General features: G+C 53.0%; 10 protein-coding genes across 11 annotated transcripts; 4 read left to right on the top strand and 6 right to left on the bottom strand.

Annotated features, from left to right (window-relative positions):
• The first annotated feature begins 224 nt into the window (after positions 1–224).
• Positions 225–1445, top strand: HMPREF1120_08273 (uncharacterized protein). The gene has a single exon (XM_009162520.1). The coding sequence runs from the start codon at positions 823–825 to the stop codon at positions 1279–1281; it is 459 nt and encodes a 152-aa protein (XP_009160768.1). The 5' UTR covers positions 225–822; the 3' UTR covers positions 1282–1445.
• Positions 435–794, bottom strand: HMPREF1120_08274 (uncharacterized protein; the record flags this gene model as incomplete). Its single annotated transcript, XM_009162521.1, has 1 exon — positions 435–794. The coding sequence occupies one exon, from the start codon at positions 792–794 to the stop codon at positions 435–437; it is 360 nt and encodes a 119-aa protein (XP_009160769.1).
• A 909-nt stretch (positions 1446–2354) lies between the features above and the next one.
• On the bottom strand, positions 2355–2873 carry HMPREF1120_08272 (uncharacterized protein; the record flags this gene model as incomplete). Its single annotated transcript, XM_009162519.1, has 1 exon — positions 2355–2873. The coding sequence occupies one exon, from the start codon at positions 2871–2873 to the stop codon at positions 2355–2357; it is 519 nt and encodes a 172-aa protein (XP_009160767.1).
• Positions 2874–3151: 278 nt separating this feature from the next.
• HMPREF1120_08271 (uncharacterized protein) lies at positions 3152–5971 on the top strand. The gene has a single exon (XM_009162518.1). It carries the CDS (start codon positions 3280–3282, stop codon positions 4507–4509), a length of 1230 nt encoding a protein of 409 aa, XP_009160766.1. The 5' UTR covers positions 3152–3279; the 3' UTR covers positions 4510–5971.
• Positions 4499–6490, bottom strand: HMPREF1120_08270. Of its 2 annotated transcripts, XM_009162517.1 has the most exons (5): positions 6119–6490; positions 5658–6051; positions 5065–5597; positions 4745–4884; positions 4499–4683 (listed from the first exon to the last, which is right to left on the bottom strand). In XM_009162517.1, exons 3-5 carry the CDS (start codon positions 5553–5555, stop codon positions 4562–4564), a joined length of 753 nt encoding a protein of 250 aa, XP_009160765.1. In that variant the 5' UTR covers positions 5556–5597; positions 5658–6051; positions 6119–6490; the 3' UTR covers positions 4499–4561. The 2 variants fall into 2 exon arrangements, with proteins under 2 accessions (XP_009160765.1, XP_009160764.1); XM_009162516.1 differs by having other exon boundaries at positions 5065–6051.
• HMPREF1120_08269 (uncharacterized protein) lies at positions 6122–8212 on the top strand. The gene is made up of 2 exons (XM_009162515.1): positions 6122–6642; positions 6705–8212. Exon 2 carries the CDS (start codon positions 6836–6838, stop codon positions 8087–8089), a length of 1254 nt encoding a protein of 417 aa, XP_009160763.1. The 5' UTR covers positions 6122–6642; positions 6705–6835; the 3' UTR covers positions 8090–8212.
• On the bottom strand, positions 8179–8766 carry HMPREF1120_08268 (uncharacterized protein; the record flags this gene model as incomplete). The annotated part of the gene is made up of 1 exon (XM_009162514.1): positions 8179–8766. One exon carries the CDS (start codon positions 8764–8766, stop codon positions 8179–8181), a length of 588 nt encoding a protein of 195 aa, XP_009160762.1.
• Positions 8767–9238: 472 nt separating this feature from the next.
• On the bottom strand, positions 9239–10286 carry HMPREF1120_08267 (uncharacterized protein; the record flags this gene model as incomplete). The annotated part of the gene is made up of 3 exons (XM_009162513.1): positions 9239–9885; positions 9985–10098; positions 10208–10286. The coding sequence occupies 3 exons, from the start codon at positions 10284–10286 to the stop codon at positions 9239–9241; spliced, it is 840 nt and encodes a 279-aa protein (XP_009160761.1).
• Positions 10287–10950: 664 nt separating this feature from the next.
• HMPREF1120_08266 (high-affinity nickel-transporter) lies at positions 10951–14690 on the top strand. Its single transcript, XM_009162512.1, has one exon. It carries the CDS (start codon positions 11308–11310, stop codon positions 12958–12960), a length of 1653 nt encoding a protein of 550 aa, XP_009160760.1. The 5' UTR covers positions 10951–11307; the 3' UTR covers positions 12961–14690.
• HMPREF1120_08265 (CTP synthase) lies at positions 13484–15402 on the bottom strand (the record flags this gene model as incomplete). The annotated part of the gene is made up of 3 exons (XM_009162511.1): positions 13484–15140; positions 15192–15234; positions 15300–15402. 3 exons carry the CDS (start codon positions 15400–15402, stop codon positions 13484–13486), a joined length of 1803 nt encoding a protein of 600 aa, XP_009160759.1.
• Between the last annotated feature and the right edge of the window lie 644 nt (positions 15403–16046).

The following is a 16046-nucleotide window of genomic DNA, read 5'->3' as shown; positions in this document are numbered from 1 at the left end:
CAAGTGCGTGCGCGGAATGACATCCCCGCCGCTTGGAAGTTTCTCCAATCCAGCTCACTACCTAGAACCGTCTGACACTGCATTACCGGACATCCATAGTAGGATGCAGATTTTACTTAGCGTACGGCGAAGAAAGATTTTGTCAGGCGGCTGTATTTTATCTTTTAGTCTGAGATGCCATCCCTACAGCGATCCATTGCCTTCTCTCTTCGCACCCTCATCATCTTCGTAGTAGCTGTACTCCTGTAGCGCCGCCTGCCACGCGTGCCGCATGTGGTCCTCATGTCCTCTCCTGCTGTCGACATCAAGCTTGGCTGCAAGATCGTCGAGAAAGGCAGCCACATCGCCATGGCGAGGGGTGAGTAGGGGGCATCGTCCGCACTCCAGTCCCAGTCTTCCGCGGGCACATGCTCCTCATACGGAGGCTGCACGGCCTATTCATGAGGCTCAGACATGGGCGAGTCACCGTGGAAGACGGGGTAGACGCCCGTGACGCCCGGGAGGCTTCCCGCTCTTGCCGCTGCATGCAGTGCTGTGTCACCAGCATGGTTCTGGTGCGTGTACAGAACCCACAGCAGCCGCGCCGTACTCGGCATCACCACAGTGCCGAAGCTGGTGGGGATGGCATTAATGAAAGAAACATTGCGGGCGGCGGCGGCGCGGTGCAGCGCCGAGTCGCCAGTGGCCGGATCGGTGAAGGAGGCTAGCAGGGCGTTACCTTGGAAATAGCTTGGCTCAGCGCCCGTTGTAGCTGCGCAAGCCAGCAGGTGTCTCCTCCTCGAGGAGCTGGCCATTCAAAGTGTAGGGCCACTGGTACGCGTCATGGGCAGGATTGGCCTCGGCTCAAGCGGCGGCCGTCAGGGATGCGGGCTGCAGCCCAGGTATAAGATAAAATGGGTATGGAAGAGGAAGGAGGTCGCAGGCCAGGGTAAAAACTGTGAACGAACTCCTGGAACCACATTCAGCCGTGTATGGGCGTATATGGCTCGCCCGTGGGCGCTTCGACCTGAAAGGTGGCACTGGGAAGGGGTGAATGAGGTTGGTGGTGAGTTCCGCGCCGCACCCCTGGTCAACAATGTTATCTCGTTTAGACTTCCGGGTCCAGAAACAATAAAGGCGGAAGAGCGAAGTGTGCTGTGGGCGGAGCCGAGATTCTCTTTGCTGTCTTTCTTGTTTATGGGTATTGCAGAATTACCTATACTATCCTGCAGTAAGGACGAGTTCGGCGATCCCCGCCCTTACCCTCTTGCAGGGCTCCTGATGTGGCCGAGGAGATCTTGATGAGCCCAGCAGCAGGGCAAGCTCCGGCCATAGTAGCATTGAAGACACTGACCAGCCTATAAGCGGCGCACCATCCCTTCTGTGTCTGCCTTGTCTGCAATGACCACCAATATCCGCCGGTAAAGAATGTAAACTGACTATTTGTCACTGTCTCAAATCGGGGGATTTGGAACATCCGGGACGGAGATCAGGCGGACGCGTGGGAGAGCCAACAGCGCTGTCAACGTAAATGGCGTTGAATTCGTCGAGAGCAGTCCCGACTTCGTAGGCTTGCAAATGGTGCCCGTCGGGCTGCACGGGTGTATAGGAGATCCTGGTTTAAAAACTCCTTTTGCAGCCCTTGGTGGAAATGCGTTGATCAGGGTTCTTGTGTAAATCCCCGGAAAGAGGCGGGGAAATCAAACAATTGACGTGGCCTGTCCGGTGGCTCCTTGTGACCGTTCCCTTCGATGTCGGGAACTCGCGCATTCCCTGAACAGTTCAACCACAAAATATAGAGGTACCCAAAAAGTGATTCCCACTACTATCAGCAATACTTGTGCCCATCGTGGCCAATCAAGATAGTTGGCAGCAGATTTCGTCATGGCCAAATCAGGAGCGCCAATAAACCGATAGCCTTTGCGGTTGGCCTGTGGTATGGCCTTCGGAGACCTCTTGGCCTTGAATCTCTGCTTCTGGCGGCAAGGCAGTGGTGATGTTGGATTACGGTCGAGAACTATGATCGAATATGTTAGATTCGTAGAGCGGTAGAATTGATCATTCGCCACGTACCTGTACTGGTTGCATGTCAAAGATCGACTGTTAAACCGACAGTAAGTGCTCTAGGCACGCCGAGACACTTGGGGAAGCAGCTTCAACAGCAGCAACAGCGACTTTCTTGCCCGCCTCGATCAGAACGGGTGCACAAGACGTGAAGCAATACAGTCATTCCGCATGAGTGTACTTGAAGTTGTCAAGTGTTTCACGTTTGCAAGTGGGAATGCGTCATTGTTTGTGACAGGCATCTGGAATGACTTTGTCTGCAAGTCGTGGACAGACAAAGAATGCACATGCCTCCAAACGCCCAGACCATCTCATAGCCATTTTCGGCCTGCTGCGACCACCCTTTGTCGAAACACGGGGCTTTTGATGGGCTTGCCGATGGTGTAGAAGGGGTTCATCAACGTCTTGACCCACAGCTCAAAGGCCTCATTCATAAACTGTCGAATGGCTTCTTCTGTCTGCGGGCTGGTGGGATTTTGCGGAATCGATGTGGAAGATATGGTGGATGAACGGGTACCGGCAGAAGCATTGCTGATGGCTGAAGGTTGATGGAGGAGCATGAATCGAACATTTGTCCCGGTAATGAAGCAGCTTATATGAGAATTGGTGGGGGCGTAGTTGTCAATGACCTTGAGCCACATGTTCGGGGTCAACCACTGGACTTCCTCCACGACATCGAGAGCGGCATGAACAATGAATTGATTCATGTACCGAGCTGTCTCGCCATTGCGAAACCTGGCAACACCATCACCTCCAGCTTTGGATGTGCCAAAGGTCAATTCAAACAGCGGAGTGTCCGTCGGTGAAATGATGACAAAGTAATACGACATGGCGTTGTAGCCGGCACAATTGCGTGCCGTTCTGGAGAGGAGCTGAGTTCAGGTTGAGCGCCACTAGGTCACTCGGGCCCTTGAGGGCAGATAACACGCACGGGATATATATCAGAAGCAAGAGTCGATGTTCAAATGTACAATGTTCAAGTTGTACTGTGTACGTTTCGTCGTTGTGAAACTTGTCCGCAAGCGAGTATCTGACCTGCCGCTTTGATCAGGCTGTTTTGCGAGAGGATTATCATCACGTGATCTGCAAGTCACTTTCCCGTACATGACTTCAACTACAAGTTCACAACTGCTGCTCCCTCTATTCTGTCTTGCGGCGCCAGGCATGTGATGTTGCTGAGATTCTGGATCCGGCTTGTATAGGACTACGTGATTCTGCCTCCATTCTCCAACCAAGATGCCCGCACTGGCGTTTGGCTTGAATACAGCCAAGCCTCAAGCAGGTGCGTCAAAACCACCGCAGAAGCGCAAAGCGTTCTTCGATGAAGACGATGATCCTGCGGAAACCGATGATACAGCGCCGCCGCAGTACGGCGCAAAGAAATCTTCGAAACCGTTACGACCATTAAGCGGATTTTCACAAGACGATGGAGACGACGAGCCTCCGCGGAAATCGCCCAAACTAACCCAGCCTGGCCTGCAAAGTGCCAATGGTAAAGGAGCGGGAGTGGAGAAATACACGAACTTGTCGGCGCTCCGTAATGCGAAATTGCAGGACGAGAAAGTGTCAGAAGTCGACCCGTCAGTATACGACTACGACGCAGCTTATGAAACATTCCATGCCCCAAAAGAGAAGAAGGGGTCGAATGCAACGCAGGAGAGTGGTCCGAAATATATGGGAGCACTCCTCCAGAGCGCTGAGGTTCGAAAGCGGGATCAGCTACGGGCACGGGAAAAGCTCCTGCAGCGTGAGAGAGAGGCAGAAGGAGATGAGTTCGCCGACAAAGAGAAGTTCGTGACAGGGGCGTACAAGAAACAACAAGAAGAGATCAAGCGTCTGGAAGAGGAAGAGAAGAAACGAGAGGAGGCAGAAGAGGAACGTCGCCGCAAAGGTGGCGGGATGACAGAGTTCCACAAGAAGATGCTCGAGAAGGATGAAGAGCGGATGCGGCAGATCCAAGAGGCCGAAGAAGAGGCGGCCCGCCGAAAAGCAAGCGGTGTCCAAATTGAGGAACCGACAGAGGAGGAAAAGACTGAAGCAAAGATTGCCGAGGAGTTGAACCAAAAGGGGGCTAAGATTGTGGTCAACGATGAAGGCGAAATTGTGGACAAGAGGCAACTTCTGTCGGCGGGATTGAACGTGGCGCCGGCTCCGAAGAAGCCTGCAAAGGAGCAATCTTCGCCAGCGAGAGGTGAATCCAGCCGCCCACAAGATCAGTGGAAACCGTCCAGGGTGCAAGATGCCCGGCACAGTCAACGTGAAAGACAAACTCGAATGGTGGAGCGCCAGATTGAGGAAATGGCTGCCAAACAGCGAGAGGCTGAACTGGCAGAACAGAGAGCCTTGCAAGAAAAGACCAAGAGCAGGCTCACCGAAGTCGACAAGATGAGCGCGCGAGAAAGATACCTGCAGCGGAAGAGAGAACGAGAAGAGGAGGCGAAGAAGAAAAAGGAGGCCGGCGGGTGAAATTGTGGAAATGGAATTACCCCAAAGTCAGATGCAAGTGGGTCTGCTACGCTCACTGTATGAACATTCCTCCGTCGACGCCCACTACTTTGTTGTGCACGTATCCAGTCTTGACCATCCATACAACGGTTTCGGCAATCTCTTCGGGCTTTCCCAGCCTGCCTATTGGGATTTCTGTGCCACAGATCAGCAATTTGCTCTGAAGAAAGGGGATGCAGGAGTGGGATTGACATACTGGAAGCCAACTCTGGACCCGAAGGCAACATTTTGGTGTCCTCGATCAAAGCCGGCGCAACACCATTGACAGTAATTCCCCTTTTTCCATATGCTCCAGCCAGCCAGTGGATCAGGCCGTGCATGGCCGATTTCGATGATCTGTTACCAAGTTCTCAGTAATCGTCAACTGATCCTCGTCGGGGAGCAAGGAGACTAGATAGGCTGCCTGGCCAGCCATATCGAAACCACAGCGAAGGCGCAATTAAGAAGAAAAGCAGGCAGCGAAGTGCAACGCCAGCTAGATGCAATACCAAGGATCATGATCGGGAAAACACTCACGCATAATGCGGCCCAACCACGCCGCCAGTGAATCCAGCAACACTGGAGCAGAATATGACGCGACCCCACCCCTTCTCCAGCATGGCCGGAATGCATAACTGAGTGAGCAGAAAAGCCGTCCCGCAGTTCGCCCGCCAGGTGGCCTCGAAGTCTTCGACGGTGACTTCAGTGACGTCCTTGATCCCACTCTTACCCAGTGTGGTACCGGCATTATTGAACAAGATGGTAGGATGGCCCATTTCGCGAACGACGGCTGCATGCAGCTCGCGTGTGTCGTCATATGAACTCAGATCGGCGCGGAACGCTACGGCCCGCACACCCAGGGACTGCAGCGTCGAGACGAGAGTCGAGGCTGTCTCATCTGCGCTGTGATAGTGCACTGCTATGGAGCAGCCGAGGCGTGCCAGAGCCAGCGATGTCGCGTGGCCGATGCCACCTGTCGCGCCGGTGATGAGGGCAAGGTGGTCCGAGAGGTCGGTGACGAGAGCCATGATGACTCTAACGGTTACAAGGCTGTTACTGTAGGTTGCCTGCTGCCGGGGTGTCAGCAGGGACTGAGTGTGTCGGGATACTGGTCGTCTGTAGGGCTGTACTGGTTTTGAGCTGCGTGGAAACCGTGGCCAACGACGATTTCGCCAAGATCTGTATCTTGGGATGGTGTAATCCGGAATCTGTCCAGCAATGGATACTCAAATCGTCTGTCCCGTATGTAATTTCTGATATTTTCTTCTCCGCCTTCCCGATACACCGTTCAGTTCAAATCGGGATGCGGAAGTGGGAAGCACCCGGGGGACTGACTATGGCAGACTCCGGGCGGTAGAAAAAAAGTTAAGGCGAGCACCTTATTTTAGGGCAGTAGAGTGGTAAAAATCTGCCTATATGTACACTGGCGGTAAACTCTTTCCGATGCTTTTCTGCTCAGAAGTTGGTTTGTTATTGCTGGTAGTTAATAATAGGAAAGATGATTGCGATCGTTGATGCGTGGGACTTGGATCTGATGTCAGTCGATGTGGATCAAGATATATCCGCGCCACTCGCGCGCTGCCACTCCCACCTTCTTGGATCTGCGTAGCGGGCCCCGTGCTACCAGTAAAATACGATGATATTTTGAAGAGGCACTTATCTCATAAGGCCGATTCCTGGTACGTATGTACAATGTATGTCTCTTAACAAGTATTCAAAGCGTGAGTACTTGATGAAACTCCAAAACAAAATTCAAGTTGGAAGCCAACTATATCCGGCTTCTGTGTCCAGAGCTACCTAGGTACTGCAGTGACGGATTTGACGGACCGCAGAAAGTCTGTCTCAATTATACCTAGGTGCTCGGGTGGAAAAGGAAGACCTTTGGGAAGTGGCGGAGTTCGATAGTGCGACAAGACAAGACGAGACGAGAGAAGAGAAGGTTACAACTTGTGGCCGCGGTCAATCCCGCGGCTTGTCAGAAATAGAACCAAGAACCACCCCGGTCTGCTCACGGTGAGTGAGTCCAGCGACCGGTGCACTGCAGGGCAAAACTCAGCTCCTCGCCGTCGGCGGCGACAACTTTCAACAGGAGTCTTACGGGATACTATTTACCTGGTAGGTAGTTCCCTACGACGACCACTGCAGCGGAGAAGTTGACCGCGGAATACCCTGACCAGGCACTGCAGCGACAGATACGATATACAAAGGGCTGTGTGCATGCATTTTACATACATACGGACTATATATGATATACCGCCCCACCAATCGATAGCAGGTATTGCGGGCGCCGACAATATCAGCATCGAAAATGCAACTTGAACCTCACCCTCAAGCCAAAAACGGGTCAGACCTATGGTCAGACCGTCTAAAGGCACTCTCGCACGCCGAGCTCCAACTGCACTACCTGGCCGAGGGCGCCGCCAACATCATCTACAGCGTCTCCGTCCCTGTGCCTTCAGCTGCCACTGCGGAACTTGACCTGCAAGAAATTGCTCGGTTATGCGTCTTACGGCTGCGCAAGGACTTGCCTTCCACAAAGCCGGCTGTCGAAGTGATGCGCGACTTTGAGGAACGCATCACTCCTCTGTTCTCCGGACACGAGGGGCTCCTTTTGAAGCAGACACTGTACGGGCTAACACCAAAAATGGTGGAAAGCGCAAATGCCGAGTTACGACAGATGGAGAAGATGGCCGAAGATTCATCATCTTCGACTTCATCAACAAACAAGACTGAGATCGCCAATGCCACCCGACCTCAGCCTCGGCCTCGGCACAGACACCACGTCTGCCTCCCACCATATGAGAAGGAGCAGTATGGAATTCTTATGCAAAACCTAAAAGCCCCCACCGACGACAGTGGCGTCGATCACGTGGAGCTCGTCGAATTCAAGCCGAAATGGCTGGTCCAGAGTCCCAGCGCACCCCAGGATGCCACCATGTGTCGAACATGTGCTTTGAATGCAATGCGGAGAAAGGCCGGTAAGCACCAGGGCAGAGGCGATTCAGGGTTCTGTCCGTTCGATCTGCTGGCTGGTTCTGAAGAGAACCATGTTCTTCAGCGGGCACTCGAGAAGATCTATCCAGAAACGACAAAAGATTTCGTGGCGGCTTTTCGGCAGCGAGTTCAGCCGGCGTTGAAACATTTGGCAAAACTGCAGAGAGAATATGGGTCGGTGGGATTAGATGATTTTCGGGATCCGAATCCACAGGGCAAACACCTCGATTTGGCGATGGCGTTGAGGGACTGTAGTGTATTTTTGGGTCTGCGCCGCGGGGGCAGAGGGGATGCGGGTCCGAACGAGGATCCGTCTTCGACTCACTTGCAATTGGGTGACGAACAACGTGCAGCAGATGGCCATGAGACACACGATGTCGTCGAGCTGGTCGACGTCAAATTCGCCGATCTGGACTTGAAGACCCCGGAGGCCGGAAAGCTCCAGAAATGGGCGGCCATGGAGCAAGAGTTGCTGGATAACGGGTGGTACTATTGCGATTCGCAATCCGAAGGAGAAGGATCCAACTGTGCGCTGAGCCGGCACAGGCCGAAAAGGTCATCATCGTGATGGACAGTAGCAGCAGTCACCATCATTGCCATATATATACGTTGCATCCTTCGGCTCGTCAGAGCCTTCATGTTCTTTGATGTTCCCTTTCACCAATTATGATGAATCGCAAACACCCCATCCGCCAACCCTGCAAACTTCGGGTCTTCAGCTTTAACGGCTCTCAACTGATCTTTAATCCACCCCAGCATTTCCTCCGACAAGCCTCCCTTCCGTCTTGCGTAGATGTCAATGCCAGCGGGCGTAAAAAGCGTCTTGTTGAAATAAGTCACCATCCAGCCACCGTCTTGGTCGCCATAGCCCAACACCTCCCAGTGACTCGACGCGATTCTCAACCAACCCCGGCCGCGCCAACTGTATGCGCCTCCCGCGGGGTCGGCTGTAGGCGTGTCGACGCCCTTGACGGTCTTGTGCTTGTCCGACGTTAAGGGTTGGTACTCGACCAGATCGTCGAGGACTTGCATGTCGTTTTCGAGAGGTGTGTATGTGATAGTTACGTTGCGGTTTGTCTTCCACATTGGCAGCGTTGAGTGTGTCACGTACCATATACCCTGCATGAAGGAGACGGGAGGAGGCTGGAAATGGAATTTGTGGGTTTCTGTGTCTGCTTTGTGTATGTTTACTGTTGATGGTGGGCGGAAGTTGACCACTCCTTCTATCCGTTCGGATCCGGCCATTCTTACTAATATCCACGGCCGGAGCTGGATGATTGTTTTGAGATCCGCGGGAGGGCAGAAGGGACAAGTTGAGCCTTGTGCATTGATTATAGTACATACATGAATAAATATACAAGAATCGAAGAAGCTGGTGTGAAGTGTTGGATAGGGCGGTGGTCGTGGTGGAGGAGGAATTTGGAGACAAGGGGTGTTTGAAACTCGGATAATCAACAGAATGCCCCTTTTGGTGTCAGTCAGACCACTTCTTGTTTTAAGTTTGTAGTGCGCTGTTTGTAGGTGCCTACGCTGCAGTGCGCAAAAGATGATTGAAGTCAAGATAAGATAACAAAAGTTTGGCCTTCAATAACGAATACTGGGACTTCTTCTTGGGACGTACTATATATCATCCAGAAATCGAACGTGCGGCTTGCAAGCCGCGCGATGCAGTCCTGTCCCGACAATAACTCCCTCTGGGTGCCAGTGGGTAGGTACATTATTTCCTCTTGGTCAAGGTGCCGGAAAGATACGGCAAAGCGGACCACTCGAAATGCGTCTTTAGATCTACCGCTTCCCAATCCCCGGCCCTTTTCAAGATGGCAGCCGTATCCCGATCCATCATGCAGCCGGCCAGAAAGAACGGCCAGCCGATGGCATGGTAGAAGATCTGCATGAACCTCCCCAGAAGACTTCCAGTTTTGGTCCAGGGGTTCTTGATGTGTTCGACGACAATCAAATCCCCGCCCGGCCGGAGCAGAGAGTACAGCTCCTTGGCAGTCTGGTCCAGGTTAGGCACGGAGCATAGGACACGCACACAGGCGATGGTGTCGAAGACGCCCTCATCCGTAACTGAAACGCCTTCTTTCGCCAGCGCATCCACGATGGCTTTCTTGTCGGCCGAACAATTGAGAATATGGTACTTATCCGTGAGTTTGGCCTCGTTGATCCGCGCTTGTAGTGGTGCGTGCAAGCCGACACATGGCTCGGCGCCGTAGATGGCCGTCACATTGGCGTTTTCTGCGAACAACGAGACATGCGACCCGGACCCAGGTCCAATGTCGAGAACCACGCCGTGAGCTCGTGACAAGATGGGCGGGACGAGCGTGGCCGATCCCACGGGCGGTGCGGGCGGATCGCTAGGAGCTGGATGGGAAATACATTGCAAACATCAGATGTCTGGACTCTCTCCCGCGCCTGTGAAAGAAGGGCAAAGCCCGCGCACAACCCAAAAAGGGTACTCACTGGTGACTTTGGTCCAGAATCGGGAAAACGCCTCGTCTCGGACTACGTGGAAACTCGACGGCGTTGGGAGGTGGCGTTGAAGGAGGAAGTACTCGAAAGCAGTGGTGAGAAAAGCTGCATTGGAGTCAGCTAAGTAGTAGTATGTAACCCCGGATGCTTGGACCCTCTCCCAGGCCAGGCGCCCCAAGTGACCCGACCGGCTGGACCGTAGCTTGAGACTTACAGTAGCAGCTTTGACAAAGCAGAAACCCCGGATCAAGGAGACTGAGAAGCCGGGCTTTCAGTGGTGGCCACTGCGACATGATTGGCGCCTCTTGTTATGATCGGTGATAGATGAAAATGGATCAATGGGAGACCGATGGAGAGAATCTGTCTATGTAGTAGCGGAGCAGCGCGATCGGGAACACTCAAAGGCAGTGAGTGCTTGTGCGATCGAAGTTATGAGACTCGATGACCCAGAATTGGGGGATTTTGTCGTGGTTTCACCCGCCAACCGAGGGTATTTTCCACTTTGCAGTGGGAGCCTCGTCGCTGACAAGGCTCGCATCTGGGAGCTTGGCTCCATGCCGCCCAATCATCTGGCCAAATCTGGCTCGGGGACCTTCTCGGGGAGCATGGTCGGGGATCTTGGAAGGGCTGGAAAGGCGAAGAGCTGGAAGAAGGCCATCGATCACTGGTGGATGATGATGTACATTGTAGCATTGTGCACTGCATAGTAGTAGACTGGTCTCCTTTCCCACCTCGTGCTACTTGACTGCAGACGGTCGATGTATACACACACTTCTTGGCTTTCCTCAGTTTGTGTTTGATGTTTGAATGACTTTATCAGCGGCATTGGCTTATGTAAACGTACCTTATCGTTATCGGGGTGAAATCACCCCGCACTAGACTCTTGGCGATCTGCTAACTGCATGGAGATGCAATCGCTTGTTTCTGATTGGCTGTCTCTCGACTTCCTCTGACGGACGCGGGAGTCCACCGACAAACTCGAAATGGTGAAATCAGTCCGAGACGTGATACTAGTAATGGCGATGAAAGCTCCATCGTAGCAGTGACAGAGGAGGATTTCCTTCTTCCTCTCCATTAAAGACCTGTCTACCTTCTCCGCCGTACTCAGCAGAGAGGTAGATGCCATTCGAATATTCATTTGTGGTCCTCCCCGTCGGTGTACATCGGTCTGGACGAGGGGGTTCAAGCAGCCAGAGTGCGCAAGGTTGGCGAAGACAGTAACGCCGTCTGAAAGGACAAAGATCCCCGCAATCATAATATCATATCAAAATCAGCACATGAAGACAGGTTGAGAGGCCGAGCAACCCAGCCGTCATGGAGCCAGACGCTCCTCTGACACCACCCGGGATACAGTCCAAACCACGCCTGCAGCATCTCCGCCGCATGCGTCGACAAACGTACCAGCGACTGTCTCGATTCCACGGACGAATCCCATATCTGCGCAAACTGCCGCTCTCTGCAATCCTCATCATAACTTTATTGATCCTGGTCAATCTCGTCATCTGGGCAATATGCGGCATCATCCTCGCGTCACGCAGCCATCTCCTCTCAACGGCCGCTCTAGCATATACATTGGGATTACGACACGCACTTGATGCGGACCACATTTCAGCAATTGACCTGATGACGCGGCGACTGATCGCGACAGGCCAGCGGCCCGTGACTGTCGGGACCTTTTTCAGTCTAGGCCACAGCACGATCGTGGTAGTGACATCGATTGTGGTGGCAGCCACGGCGGCCGGCGTGTCCAAACGGTTCGACAGTTTCGGCAACGTCGGCGGCATCATCGGCACGTCCGTGTCGGCTGCGTTCTTGATCCTGCTGGGCATCATGAACGCATATATCCTGTACAAACTCATAATGCAAATCCGCAAAATCATCCGTCTGCATTCGCCCGAGCAGGAAGCCGCCGAGGCATGGAAAATCGAGGGTGGCGGCTTCCTTTTCCGTGCCCTCAAGAAGATGTTCAAGTTGATCGACCGTCCGTGGAAAATGTACCCGTTGGGCGTGCTCTTTGGCTTGGGCTTCGACACGAGTTCCGAAATCGCCTTGCTGGGTATCAGTTCGATCCAGGGCGCAAAGGGGACTAGCATGTGGCTGATTTTGATTTTTCCCATTTTGTTCACCTCCGGCATGTGTCTTGTTGATACGATTGATGGAGCTCTCATGATGAGTTTGTACGTGGCACCGATGGGTATGGCTGGTGTCGATGATAAGAAGAACTCGAATCTGTCCTTGGGCCAGGATCGAGATCAAGATCAAGACTTGGACTGGGAGGAGCGCCAGTGTGAAGACCAACAACAGCATCGTGACAGAGAAATCTTCGCATCAGCAACGGACAACACACCACCCTTTGACGATATCGAAGGAGGACGACCAGATATCCAAACTGTCCAGGCTCCCCGCGTCAAAGATCCATTGACCTTCCTATACTACTCCATCGTCCTGACTACCCTGACGGTCATCTGTGCCATTATCATTGGCGTGCTCCAGCTCCTCTCGTTGATTCTAAACGTTGCCTCTCCAACCGGCAAGTTCTGGGACGGCGTCGAGACCGCCGGCGAGTACTACGAGGTCATTGGCGGTGCCATTTGTGGCAGTTTTATTGTCTTTGGTGGCATCAGTGTGCTTTGCTATAAGCCCTGGCGGAGGTGGGTCGAAAACGAAAGAAAACGGCTACGGGCCGCAGAAGATCAGGGCAGCGAACTGGACGATGATCCTCCTTTCCACGGTGGTGCGAGTGTTGTTCGTTCTGGTGGCGGTCTGAACGACAATGATTATAACGATGATGACGACCCTGGTGCAGAAGCCAGTATCAGTCGCCGCCATGGAGATGCTGAGCTTATTGAGGAGGTGGAGGGCAAGTCGACCGTGCATAGAGTCGCCGTCAAGGCGTACGATGGCCAGGACGAGCGGACGACAACAGTCGCGACTGGCAGTCGCTCCGGCGGGCACGGACAGCCATAAGGTGTGTTTTAGTCTTCAACGACTGTGCTGTCGGGCAGTGCAATAATGCAACAATGCGACGATACTGGTTACAAGGACGACTCTTTACATCGCACTACCAAACGGGAAACAAACAGTGCAATATCCAAAACCTAAAACATTCATTTCACGGCGAAAGATTTTCGGCAGAGAGAAGACAGAAATACCATAATAACAGGACCAAGAAATTTATTGATTCATATACGCGCTATATTCGCGACACATTCGCAGCTGGGGTCATCTGAATATCTAAGATAGCCATGAGATGCTCTGTTCTACAAAACTCCATCTCTATGCAATGTAGATTGTCCTGTGGCGGAAGCTGTGGAGCCAACATTTACAAAAACATGACATCTCGTAAACATGACCAACGCCTGCTTACACCTAATGAACTAGAGCGTTGGAGTAACAAGTGGCCGCGACGTCCAACAATCCCCAAAACGTGGGTCTAACCGCTCGTCGTCGTTCGCCGGCCACCTCCAACAGACGCAGGTCCAAACAACATCTAGAACCCAGAGGCCGATCCAGAAAGGGAGACTTTGCGCACCCCATTGGTCAAAACGTTGTTGACATGGCCATCATGGCCGCCGCCGGCTCCATTGGCTCTCTGGGCTTTGCGTGCCACTGCGGCAGTGGCCTGTTCCAGCAGACCTGCACTCGCGGCCACGAAGCCCAGATATGGAGGACTCGGCGAAAGAACCCTGCTCAGGTACTCCGGGTGGAATTGCACACCAACAAAGAATGGATGGTCTTTGAGCTCGACAATCTCCATTCGCTCACCTTTGTCATCCTTGCCGATGAAGGTCATCCCGGCTTCGGACAAGCGCTCGATGTATTCGGGGTTGACTTCGTATCGGTGGCGATGCCGCTCGTTCACCGTAGGGGCGTTGTTGTATAGTTTTCTCAAGCGCGACCACTCGGTGCCCTCTTGGAAGTGGGTCGGTCTGAGACCTAGGCGCATGTTGCCGCCCATCGTACTCTTATCGATCTCCGGCATGAAGATAACCACGGGATCGCCGGTACGTGCATCCAACTCGACCGAATGTGCCTCCTCAAGACCGCACACGTTTCGAGCGTATTCGATGACGGCGATTTGCATACCCAGGCAGATGCCGAGATATGGTTTGGGCTTTGTTCGTGCCCAGTTCGCAGCGGCGACCATGCCTTCTGTGCCGCGGTGACCAAAGCCACCAGGCACCAGGACGCCATCGGCGGTGCAAAGTTGGTGCCAAGCCTTGTGATATGACTCCGGCGACGATTCCATGGTCCCCTTCTCCAGATCACTCGCCTCAACCCAAACCAGGTTTAGTTTGCGGTGGCATGCCATGGCACTGTGCTCCAGGGATTTGATGACGGACAAATATGAGTCGTGCAGATTGGTGTACTTGCCCACCAGGGCAATGGTGACCGTTTCAGATTCCAGGAATCGGTTCTGTGACGTTGTCAGAGCCTTCCAGTCTTGCCATAGCTGTTGGCCTTTCGTGACCAACGTAGGTGAGATAGGGTAGGCGTCAAGACGGAAGAGTTCGCGGAGTTGGGTAAGCAACCCTTCCTGCTCGAGGAGAATGGGGACATGGTATGTTGAGTCGAGGTCGTGTACACCAATGACTTGGGCAGGCTCGACCTGACAAAACATGGCGATTTTGTTGACGGTGGCATCAATAAGACGATCCTTGCAGCGGCATGCGATCAGGTCAGGCGCCAGACCAGCTGAGCGTGCATCTCTGATAGCTGCCTGTGTAGGCTTTGTCTTTTGTTCGCCTCCAATGACTGGCACCAATGACACATGAATCTGGCAGAAATTATCCCGCCCGGCTCTTCTTCGAAGTTGTCGCATGGCTTCAATGAACGGGCCGCTTTCGATGTCACCGACCGTACCACCCAGCTCGATGATGCAAACGTCCGGCTCTTCACCCGAGTCGTCGACAGGAATCCTTGCGACTCTCTCTATCCAGTCTTGGATGGCGTTGGTCAAATGCGGAACAACCTGAACGGTCTTCCCGAGATAGTCTCCTCTTCTTTCCCGTTCAATCACATGTTGGTACATCTTTCCTGTGGTGATGCTATTCTCTCGGGTCAAGGTGATGTTGAGGTATCGTTCGTAGTTTCCCAGATCCAAGTCGACTTCACCGCCATCGTCGAGTACGAAGCACTCGCCATGTCTAACCAGGTTAGAGAACAATCAACCGACCGTGGTGCTTCGCGAGACATACTCGGTAGGGTTCATCAACCCAGCATCGATATTGATATATGGGTCTATCTTGATGGCAGTAATGTGCTGCGAAAGTCAGCCAGAAGAAGTGGATTTCGGCTTCTTGAACATATCTTCAAGCCCAGACTCTTCAGCAACAACCCGGTGGAAGAGGCAGTAATACCCTTTCCGATGCCGGAAATGACACCACCCGAGACCAGGACGTACTTCATGTTTGCAAATTGGAACAAAGGAGACACAAGGAAAATGTAGGTTGCCGTCGCTGGCTGTCGCCAGGCGGGAAGAAAGAGAAAAAGTCACGGTCGGCGGCGTTGCAGCGCTTTCGAGTCCGAGTTTGCCAGGCAAAAAAGTTTCGCTGCGCCAACACGTCAGGGCTTGGCAGATTTGTTCATGGTTCCAGTCCGACGCGTAAAGTGGGACGCGTCAATCGTGTTGACAATCCAGTACCGCGACTGTGGATTGCAGTCTACAGTAATGTGGTAAAGCTTCAAGTTGTCTGGGCTGTTTATTAGTATTCGTACATTTATCATTGGAATGTACTCCTACTCATTGATATATGTTCGAGGACATCATTTTTTATTCTGTACAACCAGTAATGCTGGCTGCCACTGCCACATGCATGTTGGCTTCTGGTTGACCGTATCGCAAATCCTTTGCAAGCTGAGAATCCTGCTAAAGATTCCTCTCACAGCTGAGACTCTGCAATCCCCAATGCTCAAATTCAAGGAACCCATAAGTATCGGCACTTTGCTATTTACAACAAGATCAAGGGCTTTTTCAATGGCAAGGCCTTTTTTTTCCCTGAACCATTGCAACGCTGGCTGCCTCACGGCTTAGTCAGGCGATGCTGATCACG

Source organism: Exophiala dermatitidis (genome assembly GCF_000230625.1).
Source record: "Exophiala dermatitidis NIH/UT8656 unplaced genomic scaffold supercont1.7, whole genome shotgun sequence".
NCBI lineage: Eukaryota > Fungi > Ascomycota > Eurotiomycetes > Chaetothyriales > Herpotrichiellaceae > Exophiala > Exophiala dermatitidis.
Note: the sequence above shows the minus strand (reverse complement) of the source record. Positions and strands in the feature narration are given on the sequence as shown.

What these genes read in the sequence shown, in the direction of transcription:
- HMPREF1120_08270 (XM_009162516.1), bottom strand. Translation starts at nt 5,555, where the DNA reads ATGGCTCTCGTCACCGACCTCTCGGACCACCTTGCCCTCATCACCGGC. An exon ending in GTGGTTGGGCCGCATTATGC is followed by an intron (nt 4,885 to 5,064) that starts GTGAGTGTTTTC and finishes ACTTGGTAACAG; the next exon opens with ATCATCGAAATCGGCCATGC. An exon ending in GGGTCCAGAGTTGGCTTCCA is followed by an intron (nt 4,684 to 4,744) that starts GTATGTCAATCC and finishes TCTGTGGCACAG; the next exon opens with AAATCCCAATAGGCAGGCTG.
- HMPREF1120_08273 (XM_009162520.1), top strand. Translation starts at nt 823, where the DNA reads ATGGGCAGGATTGGCCTCGGCTCAAGCGGCGGCCGTCAGGGATGCGGG.
- HMPREF1120_08269 (XM_009162515.1), top strand. Translation starts at nt 6,836, where the DNA reads ATGCAACTTGAACCTCACCCTCAAGCCAAAAACGGGTCAGACCTATGG.
- HMPREF1120_08266 (XM_009162512.1), top strand. Translation starts at nt 11,308, where the DNA reads ATGGAGCCAGACGCTCCTCTGACACCACCCGGGATACAGTCCAAACCA.
- HMPREF1120_08271 (XM_009162518.1), top strand. Translation starts at nt 3,280, where the DNA reads ATGCCCGCACTGGCGTTTGGCTTGAATACAGCCAAGCCTCAAGCAGGT.